Below are 15,136 nucleotides of genomic sequence, written 5' to 3'. Positions count from 1 at the left end.
GATTTGGTGATTAGAGAGATGAGTTGATAAAAAAACAGATTGTGTGTGGTACTAATAATGACACAGTGAAAAAGATTTTGCTGTGACAGTGATTTTACTTTAAGCAAGGCCATTGAGATTTGTCAGATATATGTGTTTACAGGAAGGCACATAAGTTGTGGTTTTTCTTTTGGCTTTTCCCGATTAGGGGTCGCCACAGTGGAATTCCGGTCCACTAATGATTGGCAGTCAATTTTTATGGTGCCAAGGTGCCAGCCCGATGCCCAACCTTCAACGCATGCCCATTCATGCATGTCTTTCGAATGCCACTCAACCGCGGGGAGGACATGCAGACTCCAAACAGAAGGCGCTCCAGCCGAGAATCAAACGGGAGAACCTCTTGCTGTGAGGCGACAACGCTACTGCTGCACCACCTCGAAAGGCACACAAGTATGCTTACAAATGAGAATAGCAGTGAACGACACAGTGATGAAGCTCATGCTGATAGTATGCAACACGTGGTTAAAAGAAATGGGGTCAAGCACATGGCAGCAACTGCAGGTCCTGTAGCAGTCCCTGGGAGCCTGAGTCTTTCCAGCAAATTCCAGAGCATGCTCAGTGAAGCATAAGGATGAGTCAGCAAAGTCAAAATATGTGCCCCCACCCGGCTTTATAGTCAACTGTCGTAATTGTGGTGGAAGTCATAAGCCCAAAAGCATAGGCCATCTAGGCAGCTATCTAGGGCGCCGCCCTATCAGGGGCACTTTTCCAGTATTTATTTGATGTAGGTAGACAAGGATGGGTGCACTGGGTGGTGTAGTGGGGGAGCATCATGGAGCCCTTTTGCCTATGGCACCAGTTGACCTAAGACCGGTCCTGCCCAAAAGAGAAAAGTGCTTAGCTTTTAGTCAGCAGTCTCATTCTTGCAATAACTGGAATCATTTCAAAAGGGTTTATAAATCAAATAAGGCACATTCTTTTATTAAAAGAGGGCATCCAGAGAGACAGGTTGATCAATTAGAAAGCTGCATCCCTACTTTTTATGTTGATGGTGTGTCTGTGCTTGGTGAAACAGTCAATGCAGTAGATTTGTGGACAAAGAATGAGATCTTTTGTACTGTTTGGATTAATGGAAGTCCCGTAGAGCTCAAAGTAGATACTGGCTCAAAGTGCAATGTTATGCCAGCAGAGACATTCGCTTGAGTAAGCGCTACAGAACAACTTGATTTGACAGTGTGCGAAGCTTGTTGCTTATGGTGGTGAAGAGATTCATACTGATGGTTCAATACTGCTTTCGTGTTACTCTGCTGGGAACAGCTATGACTTGCAGTTTTACGTAGTCAAGAGACACGTAGTCAATGGTGGGCCTCCGTGAATGTTTGAGAATGGGACTGATTTTACTTAATGAAGAGATTCACCATGTAAGCCTAAGTGACAACAGTTCAAATTTCGCCCTATTTTTTCTGAGTATGCTGGTATTTTTGCAGACAAACTAGGCAAACTACCAGTCGGGTACTTCATGATGTTAGCCCAGAAGTCAGCCCAGTTATCAGATCAGCACAGAAAGTTCCAGTAGCCATGCAGAATAGAGTTAGAGCTGAGCTAGACAGAATGCTGCAGCTAGGAGTAATTTGTCCAGTAGAAGAACCCACTGAATGGGTATCCTGCATGCTAGTAGCTCATAAGAAAAGCTCAGATGGTATCATAAAATGTATTGATCCAAGAGGCTTGAACAAAGCATTAAAAAAGGCCTCATTATCCTATACACACAGTAAAGGAGGTTGCTGCCCTCATGGCAAATGCAACTGTTTTTTTCTGTCTTAGATGCAGTGTTCATTTTGGCAAATTTCACTTGACTGAAAATCTTCATTGCTAACCACATTTGGTACGCCATTTGCGAGATACAGATTTCTGAGAATGCCATTTGGAATAAATTCTACCAGTGAAGTCTTTCAGCATGTGACAGAGCAATTTTTTTCTGGCTATCCATGTTCTAATATAGTAGATGATATCCTAGTAGGAGGCAGTGGTGAAATCGAGCATGACAGAAACCCCAAAGTTTTGGAAAGAGCATGTGAAGTGAATTGTAAGATGAATCCTCAAAAGTGCAAATTCAGGCTATGAGAAGTTGCTCATGTTGGTCACTTATTCACCAGTTCAGGTTTACGACCAGATCCTTCAAAGCAAACAGCAATTCGAGATGCCAGTTCTGAACAATGTTCAAGCTCTACGTTTTCTTGGCATCTATTTAGACAAGTTCATTCCAGAATTAAGCCACCTTTCTGCACTGTTGAGAGACATGCAAAGATGTCATTTAGTCATGATCAGAGCAGCACCAAAGAGTATTTGATGTCTTGAAACAGAAAATTGCCAGTTCACCAACTCTAAGCTACTGTGATGTTCACAAACCAGTTACTCTTTCCTGTGATGCTTGTAAGTTTGGTTTAGGTGCAGTCATTCTTCAAGAGAGTAGACCAGTAGCTTATGCATCGAGAACTCTTACCCAGACTGAGGTGTAGTATACCCAGATTGACAAAGAGCTTTTAGCAATTGTGTTTGCATATTCAAAGTTCCATGATTATATTTATGGTCAACCTATTCAGATAGAAACTGACCACCAACCTCTAGTCACTATTTTGAGAAAGTCTATGTACACAGCTCCTGCCAGATTGCAACACATGATGCTCAAATTGCAGAAGTACAATTTCAACCTTGTTTACAAGAAAGGCAAACTTCTTTATCTTGCTAATACCTTATCCAGATCATCTAGAAAAACAACAGAACAGCATAACAATGAGCAACTTGATTTTGAAGTCATGGATGTGAGAAATCTTTCTTCCACGCATCTTGATGAGCTCAGAAGTCACACAGCTTCAGATCCAGTTCTCCAAAAGCTAAACCTCTTTATCAGTCGAGGATGGCCTTCAAAGTGATCTTGTGTACCAGTAGAAGTGCAACCATATTTTCCATACAGAGATGAGATTTTGTCAGACAATGGATTCATCATGAAAGGTCCTAAAGTGATTGTTCCAAAGTCCTTGCAACAAGAGTACATTCAGATTTTGCATTGTGCCACCCTGGAACTGATTCTATCAAAAGAAGAGTGAGGGGTCTAGTATTTTGGCCTTCTGTGTCAAAAGATATTGCGAAAGTACTTTCATCTTGTTCAGTATGTAATAGTACAAAGATGCATCAGCAGAAAGAACCACTTCTGTTAAGCCAGATTCCTGAGCTACCATGGTCAACAGTAGCCACAGATATCTTTGAGTGGAATGGTCAACATTATTTGGTGTTAGTAGACTTAGTCAGATTGATTCGAGATTGACCTACTTCCCAACTTTACTTCCAGTACTGTTATTACTAAGTTGAAAAGACACTTTTCTGTCCATGGCATTCTACACAAGAGTTATTTCTGACAGTGGTGCACAGTTTACAAGTCAGCAGTTTAGACAACTTGCAGCAGCATGGGACTTTGTTCATATTACAAGTAGTCCCATATATCCTTAGTCAAACTGTGTGGCTGAATGTACAGTTCAAAGTGCAAAACAGCTGTTGGAGAAATCCAAACATGACAATACCAATGTTTTTCTAAACTTGCTAAATCTCAGAAACAGTCTTTATGATAAACATCTTGGTTCACCTGCCCAGAGACTTAAGTCGAGACAAACCAGAACCACATTACCAATCAGCAGCAATTTATTGGTTCCATGTGTTAAAAACAACAAAGTGGTGAAAGCCCAAATGTTGAAAAAGTGTTTGTCCTGGAAGTCTTACTATGATAAAACCAACAAACTGTTCCGTTCTTTTACTTTGTAGAATCACAAGGAGTGGAATTCAGACAAAATCAGAAGCATTTGTTACCACTGTCAGAACCAGTGTTACAGCATCTTGCCTGTGAAAAAGATTCCAACTCTGAGTGACTTTCCAAAGTTCCTGTTCCAGAGGACATTTAGTCAGCAATCCCCATTTCTGAGAAAATCCCTGAGACTCCTCAAGAACAGTCCCCAGTGACTGTTCATGTTGCTAAACCCAGTACTATTATGTCACGAGAACAGGTCACATCTCAAAACCTAGTTCCAGATACACGGCAACCTGGACATGACTGTTGTTTTTCTTTGTTAATGTCAGTATAAATTGCATGCCTATTGAAATGTCATTGTTTCTATGAGACAGCTCAGTAAAGAGGGAGGATGTAGATCAGTGTGTGTGATATACCTTTAAGAAGCTTTCCAGTGAGCCAGCATGTGCATATAAGTACTGAGCACGTGCAAGCAAGAGCACCATTTTGAGTGAGCAGCCAGTGTGAGAGCATGCAAGTATGTAGTCAGTTAGTTAGTTTTAAGTTCAATGTTCTTGCTATCCATCCTGATCTATTTGTATACAATAAACTACTTAAACGAACACCCAAGCCTCAACGTCATCTTAATGCACATAAGAAAAGCGACAGGGGACTAATTTTTGCATCTATAGTTAGTAGAAATTTGAAGTCAGTTTTTGAGAGACCTAATTTTTTCTGATATTTATGAAAACAATGGTTGGGACTAGGAGGTGTGGAGCTCGCCTGCAGTGCCCATATATTTTTTCTATTGTCTGTTTACTTTTATACAACAGCATGTTGATCAAGATTTTGTTTTGCAAGGGACATTTAATTCTAAATGGTTGTGTACCTAGCTTTCTTTGTAGGGAAAACAGTGTGTGCGCTCTGAAAAAGGTTGTGTGAACACACGTATGACATAACAACAAACACCAACGACACCTTATTTAAGCATTCATTACAGTGTGCAAAATTAAAAAAAAATTGCTTTTGGCGTTTTAGATATGGTTGATGTAAACCCAGGGTCAGGCATATGGGAGACCCATTTTGAATACAGAGAACTGTTTTGGCAGGTAAAACTAGATGCCACCTGTGCTCCAGGTATTAATGACAATATTTCAGTGCACCCTGCTGTTAAGCTAAGAGCAGCAAAATCTTAGTGTTTTATTTTGGTTTTAAACTTTTTGTCTTGGTTAATAATTTTTTTTGTTTACTATTTAATATACCTTTTATGGTCATTTCATCCAGGAGTGTAGCAAGAAATTCCATGTTGTTTTCACAAGCTCGTGGTGCCCCCTAGAACACCTGTCGTTTAAGAAACACGTCCTCAGAAGGCTTTTAAGCATAAGAGTTGCTTCACACTTTGAATTTATAGATTTGTTATATATATATATATATATATATATATATATATATATATATATATATATTTATTTATTTATTTATTTATATATGCACTGCGGTGGTGGTGCTGCAGTAGCGTTGTCACCTCACAGTAAGACGTTGTCCTGTTTGATTCTCAGCTAGAGTGTCTTCTGTGTGGAGACATGCGTGAAGGGGCGTACCTTCGTTAAAGGTTGTGCGGCAGGGCCGGCAACTCGGCACGTAAAAATCTACTGCCAATCATTAGCGGACCAGAGTTCTGCTGTGGCGACCCCTAACCGGGAAAAGCCGAAAGACGCAACATATATGTATATGCATTGTTTTGCTTTTCTGTAATGCATATTTATTTATTTTATCCAGTAATTTGGATAAATATGTATGCTTTTACTAAGGTATTTACTCTTGCTATCATGGCTTGATTAGTTGTTTAACATCTATTCCTTTTTGCTACCACTGTACCTTTTTTAAGACTTGAACTGCTTGAAGTGAACAAGGTTGTTTAAACTAGATTAAGGAATTTGCATACAATTCTGATGAAGTCCCCTTTGAAATGATGATGGATGAAAGTGCTTAACTTTTGTTTCTTATTTTGTTTACAATTTGTATTAAACATTGTTTTAACTTTTGTTCTGACTGGACTTTTATCACAACCTTACTGCAGTTTTGGTTTATTTTACTTTTTCTGGTCCCCTCTGTGACTGCATTTTCCAAAGGTAGAGTATATTCCTTTCTGTTCACAAGGACTGGGCAGTTAGCTTGGCACAACAAGAGTTTCATAAAATGAACCGATTGGCTTTAACTGGTTTTGAGAGTAAATGAATCACAGGTTAAGTATTGCTGTATGAACACACAACACTGTCTAGCGCATAATCAAGGTACAGTGTAAGGCTTTATGTTATCAGTTCCAAGTTGTACAAGTTAATCAAAAGCAAAATGTTCATTTTGAAATCAGTGTGTGTTTTATATTATACCATTGCAGTGGCTTGATGACTCTAAAAGCTATCTTAATGGTAGTAGGTTAGTAAATATTTCAGTGTATTGTCCTGATAAAACTTTGACATTAAAATGAGTAAAGTAAGGTGTTTGCTGTTGTATGCGTTCAGTATTGCCGCTGAAACATTTCTTCTTCTTTTTTTTTTTTTTTTTTGATGTTTACATTGCTGGTTTTAATCTTAGGGACGTTTTGAGCACATTTTCTTTTTGTAGAAGTTTAAATATCATTTCATTGTTTTGTTACATTTTTGTATTACTTGGTAACATTATAGCGTATTTTTACTTCCTGTCTTGCAGCAGACGGCATAAAGCTGAGAGTATCAAAGTCCAGTTCTAATGGAGTAGTCAAAAGTCCTGACAGTGTTGTAAGTACTTCTGTTTTTAGACATACAGAACTTGGAACAAAGGTATTTGTGTTTATCGGATGGATGGAATGGTCCTTGGACCCTTTTCAGCCGCAGCCCAGGTGCATATTGCATAAAATTACATACAAGAAACATAGCTTTTCTGTACTGTGTAAACTTACATACGAGTCTTAATTCACATTCTACAAAAGAAAGCCTGTACAACAGTTGCGTAAAAATGTGTATTTTTTTGGCATACAGGAAGCTTTTACAGCAAGCAGTCATGAATGTGGAATGCACCATGGTCTAGTTGCAGTGAATGCTATTTCATAATTGTTTTTTTCTTTTTTTTTGAGGATTCTGAATATCATGTTCTAAAAAAAAACTGTAATTTGTGATGAAGCACAGAATAGTAACATTAAGTAATCAGTCTTTGGTTGTTATTCGAGACATAACAGCCAAGCAGAATATAGATTTTGGCAGTGCATATAATGAAGTAGAATATTTATAGGTGAAAGAGGAGCTAGAGGTGAAGGAGAGAAAGAGAGGGAACTGCAGTCAGAAGTGATCAAGTTATTGATGGGGGATTGGGGAAGGGTAGGGAGTGAGAGAGAGAGAGATGAAAGCAAGAGCGAATGTTATCTGGTAAGATAGCATTGTAATTTGAAAATGTCTGTATATGTCCTTGGGAGTACCTGAAGAGGGTAAGCTGCGTCACTTGTTAGCCTAGCTATTGGTATTAAAACAACAAGATTTGAAAGTTTTCTTTAGGGATTTGAGAAGCTTAACTTTAAATGTTCTAGATTGGTAAGTTGTCTGATTTCCTTTGGGATCTTGGTAAAGCAATGGGTGGGGGGGGTCTTCTAATTTTGTAGTTCTTATAATGAGCTCTCCAACACTTAAGCAGATTTGTAAGTCTGAAATGTATACTTTAAGGATAACGCTTTATTTCCTTCACTATAGAAAAATGATGTTAAAGTGGTGTTTATGGTTGTTTTGTAACAATGCTGATACCAGATATAGGGCTATGCCATTTTTGTATATTGTACAAAGTGTTTTACATCATGAAGCAAATATTAGTCTTAAAGAAAGCCACTATAAAAGGCCTTTGCGTGACATTTGCAATTGATTGTTGACATTATACCATCTCACTATCAGTGTATTTTATTAATTCCATCTGTTACTAAAAACTTGTTGGGGGGGGGGTCATGCTGAAATTCTTAAAACCAGAAGGGAAGTCTTCAGGCAGGGTAGTAAGACTTAGTGTGAAGAGAGGGTGTACATAAAAATCTGATGTGGTACTTTGGAGTATTCCCCTTATTCTGACTTACAGGGCTCTCAAGAGTTATGTATCAGATGTATGGGTTGCAGGAGGTAAAGACCTCCGCAAAAATGCTTTGAAAGGTTTTCCACAAGTTTGAAGATTTGCTGTATTTTTAGCATTTGTGCTTTGTTTTTCATTCTGGTGAGTTACAGGCCTTGTACATCTGATGGAGCATCTCTGGGTGTTATTGGGATTTACCCCAGTGCAGCCCATCTCCTTTAGAATGAATAATTATTATGGAGATTAATTTCGTACAAGGTACCTGTAGGTCTTCTTTTATTTTAAGACTGTATTTTAATGCAGTCAACCTTTATCACGTTTGAGGATTATTTTTTGTGGTCACTCCACACTCCTTTGATAACTAAGATTATATCTGCAGTTTTACCTCCAGTTATTCTGTATATATGTAGCGCTATGTATCTGTTATACTTTAAGTGACGTATACCATAAGATTGATTTGAATCTCTCTTCTTTTACTGTTATTTACAGTTTTGCTTTGATTACTGGGATGTTCAACTAGGATTTGGCTCATTGTCAGCGGAGGCCTGAGTAAAGAAGCTCCAGTACAATATTCTGTATTGTCACTGAGGAATCAGTGCTGTACCTCTGTTAAATTAAATTAATGACACTTATTTCAGATGTATTGTAAGCTGAGTTGAAATTTGCAGCTGTGTAATGAAACTTTAATGAGTACAGTTTATTTTGCAAAATCTATACATATGACAAGTAAACAGTCATTAACAGTTCCCACAGAACTATGTGCATATTAAGCTCAGTAATTTGATGTCATTACATTAACATAAGTAAGCTGGAAAAATAAATGAGTAAGTGTCTATTATGTTGTCAGTCAGTATACACCTTGCAATACTATCAGCACTTCACACCACATCTGCTGATGTAACATACGTTTTCTTTGTCTTCAGTGTATGAGGTGCATAGTAAGTAGCTTATTCACTGTAAGCTAATGTTCCAGATATTCTGACACTGATATCAACCTACCTGCTGAAGCAGTGTCAGCAGAGGGTAACAGTAGCTAAAAATGCGCAGTGAAGAATTGAGGTTTATAAAGCACACCAAACTTGGAAGAGTCAAATTGTCGTGCAGTGTTAATACTCTTTATAGGGTTAATAGAACATATTTCAAAGAAGTAAGGAGAGAAGAAATGCACATCTGAAGGGCTGTTGGGGTAACAGAAAAAGCTCTTAGTGATCTAGGAAAATTTAATAAAATGTACAAAAGATACAAACTGGTCTGTCCATTATTAGCTTACATATGCCTGAGTTGTCAGTTGTTATGAGAGCAATTTCAAAAATATAATTTAGAAATGGATAGCCTAGAATAATTTAGCTGTCCACAAGGATCTTATGATCTGTTTCTATAAATTAACTTGTAGTTTATCTGTGGTCGTGGTGGCGCTGCTGTAGAGTAGCCTCATAGCAATACGTTGCCCCGTTCGATTCTCAGCTAGAGCGTCTTCTGTGTGGAGGCATACGTGAATGGAGCGTGCCTTTGTTGAATGTTGTGCATCAGGGCTGGTAACCCGGTACGTAAAAATCCACTACCAATCATTAGCGGACCGGAGTTCCGCTGTGGCGACCCCTAACCGGGAAAAGCCGAAAGACACAAGCAAGTTTATCTGTGGTCTGTTGAGTCTGTTTGTTATAGATTGCCCATTCCATACTTTTCTCACTGCTTTTATTGTGTCTGCCCCAAACATTCTTGAACCCTTCAGTTAACCTAAAATCTGCTATTGCCCGGTGCTACTAGGCCTCACCAGTTTATATCTAAAAATGCATATTTTTCTAAATAAACTTTGAGATGTTACCATTTCTTCCCTCTGTCTTCAGGTCTACCTCTTGCATTTTCTGTCTGGTAACACTGTGTGCCTTTAGCATTCTGCCTTTCTTTTCTTACACTGTGTAATGTTTAAGCTTTCCAAGTCTTTCCTTATTCACCAGCTGTATGATTGTCAGAACTGATCACCAGTAATGCTGTTATTTTTTTCTCCATTGAGCTCTGCATCTCTGGAATCTGCTTTCTTAGCTTTGTAACTCAGCTTTTTTTTGCCTTTATTACTGCCCTTTTATATTGTATCAAACAGTCTTTTGCTCCTGTGCACTCATTGTTGCAGTTGCATATTTGTAAAACTTCTTAAGGGATTATTGTAACATGATGGGTGAGGTATCTTTGTGAAGGTGGCATCAGAAAGGGCAGATTGCTGTCAAGACATGGTATCTATCTACCACACTTGCACACACACAACAGTTCGTAAGATTATGAAAATTGTTTATTATATTTTCATCCATATCTTTGAGAAGGAACCTGGCAACATTGTGGGTGATGCTTCAGTTTAAAATAGGCATCAGTTTGTTTTAATTGTTCAGCAATTTATGGTGGGTGCAATGGTTAGCATAGTCGCCTGACAGCAAGAGGTTCTCTGTATGTCCTCCCCGCAGTCACGTGGGTTTCCTCCAAGTGTTCCAGTTTCATCCTACATTCCAAAGACATGCGGTAGGTGGACTGGACACACTAAATTGGCTGTAGATGCGAGTGAGTGGTATGAATGAACTACCGTGGCAGTGTTAGCCACCTGGCAGTGTAAACCTTGGCTCGAGATGATTGTCACTGTGGATAGATGGATATGGCTTCTATCTAGTAGAGCTACAGCGATACAGCAGTTTGTGTATTTTTCCTGTTATGAAAAGTGTAACATTTTTCATATTTCTTTGAGTATCTCACTAAGTGAACTATGCAAACAAAACAGCGACAGATGCTAGGTGTCTAGATGGTATGGTCAGTGCGAATTCATCACTTTCTTTGACTACTTCTTCTTTTGGCTTTTCCCGGTTAGGGGTCACCACAGCGGATCACCTGTCCGCTCATGATTGGCAGTGGAGTTTTACAGTGTGGAGTTGCCAGCCCGGTGCCCAACCTTCCACAGAAGGCACACACACATGCATACACTCATGCCTAGGGCCAATTTAGAGTGTTCAATCCACCTACAACATGTCTTTGGGATGTGGGAGGAAACCACAGCACCCAGAGGAAACCCACGTGATCACAGGGAGGACATGCAGACTCCGCATAGAAGGCACCCCAGCCGAGGATCAAACCGGAGAACCTCTTGCTATGAGGCGACAACGCTAACTGCTGCACCACCATGGCTGCCCCACATCATTTTCTTTGACAAATATGCAAAGTATGCATAAAAGCGTTTATATTACGTGATCGAACTGTGAAATGTTCGAACACGTAATAATCGACCCCAAAATATCAAAACCTCGTAATGTCAAATGGCAAAAAAAACAAACAAAACCCCCCCACCCAAACATACCATTAAAACGCTCTAAGAAGAGGGGCAACCCCCCACATCCCCCACTACTTAAATATACCAACTCCGAGATCGCACTACAGTGCAGACAATGGAAAACTTCCATGTCCGCACTGTATGGAGATCTCCATTGAACCGTTTGACATTCTGACGGTTCAATATTTAGGGGTCGATTTATTACGTGTTCAGACATTTCACTGTTCGATTATGTAATATAGACCCGCATAAAATTAGTTGTTATACCCTGTTATAAACTCAGACTTTTGAGCTGTCAATATGCTATTTTGAAAATGTGTGCACTTGTTTTATATTTACATTTTTGTGTAGCTTTTACATTTCAGGAGTTAGAATATTTGTTTTTAGTATTGTCTTTAAAATGGATTTTCTGAAAATTAACTCAGGATGCAATATTGTTCCAATGGGGTAGTTTATAGCCAGCATTCCTATGCCGCTTCAGAGTGAATTAGTTAAATATTTTTAAGCTATCTAAAGACAAACCTTCCGAGTCATTGATGATCCAGCTCTTCAGCTGAATAGAAGAAGAAAATACTCTGCATGATTTGCATTCTGAAGATGTGCTTCAGGACTATTCTGTATTGCCAGTTGCTTTCAGAGCTAAATACGTCCATTAAAAGCATTTACTGTGCCATTTAATGTGGTATACACAGCAAGGATGTGCAAGTTTAATTCCATAAGCATGTTTTTTGGAGAAGTGGGTACAGTAAGAAAAAACACTGCCTAAGGATTTTCTGATACTCTCCTAAGGTAAATTACTAGATGTACATGTTCATTGTTTCAAATATTTCAGTAGCCTTTAGGCTGTACGGGTTGTGTTTTGCCCAAAACACACCAACTGGCCAGCTTCCAAAAGCTTTGGCTCCCTCAATCATTTCAGTTTTGAAGGCTGACTGGTCAGCCCTGAGGCAGTAAAAATCAGCAATCAGAATGGAAAATCTTCAGTAGTTTATTTTGTGTTCATAGGTAGATACTAGGCTATCTGCCCTAGGGCATTTATAAGCCTAGCCAGAGTGTATTTGGCTTCCGCCTCCCTATTAGATTAGCCTACTGTGCCTCTGTAAAGTAGGTCACAGAAGTACCCTTTTAAGATTAGTTTACTGTGCCTCTGTCTAGCAGGGACACGGAAGAGATCCCAGGGGCGAACTTGCGATCTCCCATCCACGCGTCCAGACTTCGCTTGAAGAGAGTCAGCGAGGGGCTATGTCTAACATGAATTGGGATTCTATTCCAGAGTGGGGGGAGCCTCTGGGAATTGAATCTGTCCCTCCAGCATGTCCTATTTATTTTTGTGCTGAGGTTTAGGTCCCTGGAGCGTGTAGCTCTAAGGGACTTGGATTTTTTGAGGTGGAGCATGTCCGTTAATTCTGGGTTTGATATGGCTTTGTACTCAGGCATAGATCTCCTCTGAGTAGGCGGTAAGCAGCTGAGTAGAGCTGGAGTGTCTTTAGTTGAGCTGCATAGGACATCTGTTTGTAGCCCATGCTCCTCTTGGTGAGGTACTTTTGGGGTCTCTCCAGTTGCTGCAGGTGTCGGGTAAGGTACATCCCAAAAGGGGCATTGTATTCAATTATGGGCCTGATGAGTGACGAGTAGAGGGGCACAATGACCTCTCTTGATCTAGATGCGAACCCTTTCGTGATAAGGTGGGCTATATAGAAGATCTTTCTAACCACTTTGGCAACGTGATTATCAAAGGAGAGATTACTATCTACGTTGGTCCCCAAATCTCTAATTACCTCTTCCGTACTTAATGGATTACCACCTATGTGGTAATTTGTGGGCACCTTGTTTTTCCCAAAGGGGATGACTATGCACTTTTTAGCATTTAGCTTGAGGCCGTGGCTCTGGCACCAAGCATCCGTCTGTCTGAGACCCTTTTGGAGGATGCTTATGTCAGCTGGAGATTCGATTATGGCCCCCAGTTTGCAGTCATCTGCAAACTTTGTCAGCCATAATTCCCCCATGTTAGCCTGAACCTCAGAGAAGTATATACCGAACAAGAGAGGTCCCAGAACTGAGCCCTGTGGGATACCACTTGTAACTGGTTTGGATTCAGACATGGCACCTGCGATTCTGACCATGTGGGTTCTATCTCTGAGCCAGTTTGCAACCCATCTTGTGATATAGGGGTTGATATTTAAGCTGGTAAGCTTATTTATGATGCCTGAGTGGGGTATTGTGTCGAAGGCTTTTGTGAGGTCCAGGTAGGCTGTGTGGACTACCTTGCCCTCATCTATGGCTTTGGTAACTGTTTCAAAGAAATAAACTAGGTTTAAGAGGCAAGATCTGCCCTTAACAAAGCCGAATTGGGTAGGGTCCAGTGTCTGGAGGCTCCCAATGTCTTTGTTTATGAGTTCCATGATAATACGCTCCATAGCTTTACAGACCAGACTAGTCAGGCTTATGGGGCGATAGTTTCCGGGGTCCGTTGTGGCAACACCTTTGTGGAGTGGGACCACTGTAGCTGTAAGCCATTCTTTGGGTACATATCCTGTAGTAAGGCTAAGTTTGAACAGTGACTTAATGTGAGGGTTTAGTTCTTCTTGGAGCTCGTGTAAGACACAGCCTGGGACACCGTCCGGTCCCATAGATGGTGTGTTTTTTGCTTTGGAGAGGGCAGCTTTCACCTGTGCATCTGTGATGTCAGGGAGGTTACATTCAGTTGGGATAGGCATTTGCTCCTTTGGGGGGGAAGGGTGGGGGAGAAGTTTGCGCTGAATCTGTCTGCCAGGATGTTGGCTATGTCTATAGGTTCGGTATATTTTGTACCGTTATGCAACAATTCAGAGCATATCTGGGAGTTTCTGCCCATGTTCCTGATAACTAAAGAAGGCCTTGTGATTATTTTTAGTGTCTAGGGCAATTTTTCTTTCAAAACTGGCCTTTGATGATTTTATGAGGGATCGAAGTTTCTTGCTAATACTGATCAGAGATGCCTTCCCTTTTTGGGATTTTGCTCTGTCATGTAGTAGCTTCCTCCTTCTGCTGTATAGCTTATTTATGGCCACCAGACCGGTCTCCTGTTTTTGGAGGAGTGAGTCTTGGTTTTATTTGGGATAGCACGATCCATGCATTCCTGCAGGTGCTCATAGAATGCATTTGTAAAGGATTCTGTGGACTGGACTGTATTATCCTCTGGCCCAGGGGCTTTGAAGGATTCCACCTCAGTCTTGAGAAGTGCAAAGTTGGCTTTTGAAAAATTCTTTACAGTGATTTCCTTGGCTGGGGGTGGGGACGGGATATGGATGTCCAGGGAAATTTGTTTATGGTCTGATCTTACCAATGAGGGGTTTACCTCTGGTGTGGAACATAGAGTCCCCATGTTGGTGATGACCAGGTCCAATATGTTGTTCCCTCTTGTGGGAGTGGTGACCAGTTGTTCCATTGTGTTAGAGTTTATAAATTCAAGGAACCGTTGGGCGAGGGTGTTTGGGCTTGAGTAGTTTTCCCAGTCAGTGTTTGGATAGTTGAAGTCACCCAATAACATAGTGTTTGGAGAGACCTTCATATTCTCCAGTGTTCTCAGGAATGCCAAGTGGGGTTCCTGTAATAGGGAGGGTGTTCTGTAGCAGGCTACAAACTGAAAGGCAGTTTTGCCCACTGTTAGTTGCACATGGATGGTTTCCGATGCTTCGTGCAGTGCCACTAACCTGGAGGTGTAGGTATCTTTGATGAATATAGATACTCCCCCTCCTTTTGTGCTTCGGTCTGAGTTTTGGGGCCAAAACGCATGGTATGAGTTATAACCTGGTAGTGCTGGGGTGCTCTCAGGAGCCTTGAGCCAGGTTTCTGTTACTGCACAGACATCGACTTTCTCCATACTGAGGAGAGCCTCGAGTGCGTGCATGTTGAGGTTTAGACTTCTGGCATTAAGTAGCATTACCTTTAGTATTTTTATCCTTGGGTTGTCTATGGAGGTGGGTTTGTCCTTTGAGCCTTGCCAAAAAAAG

At 40.5% G+C, this 15,136-nt stretch overlaps 1 protein-coding gene across 3 annotated transcripts in view; it reads left to right on the top strand.

Annotated features, from left to right (window-relative positions):
- Nucleotides 1–15,136, top strand: part of TMEM87B (transmembrane protein 87B) — a 1,440,625-nt gene that overhangs the window by 1,136,640 nt on the left and 288,849 nt on the right. For all 3 annotated transcript variants that reach the window (XM_044078977.1, XM_044078974.1, XM_044078964.1), the window contains one exon: nucleotides 6,467–6,534. In XM_044078977.1, the coding sequence (XP_043934912.1) occupies nucleotides 6,467–6,534 (68 nt within the window). The remainder of the gene's footprint in view (nucleotides 1–6,466; nucleotides 6,535–15,136) is intronic.

Source organism: Protopterus annectens, chromosome 1.part1 (assembly GCF_019279795.1).
Source record: "Protopterus annectens isolate FY-2018-M chromosome 1.part1, PAN1.0, whole genome shotgun sequence".
NCBI classification, from domain to species: Eukaryota; Metazoa; Chordata; order Ceratodontiformes; family Protopteridae; genus Protopterus; species Protopterus annectens.
Note: the sequence above shows the minus strand (reverse complement) of the source record. Positions and strands in the feature narration are given on the sequence as shown.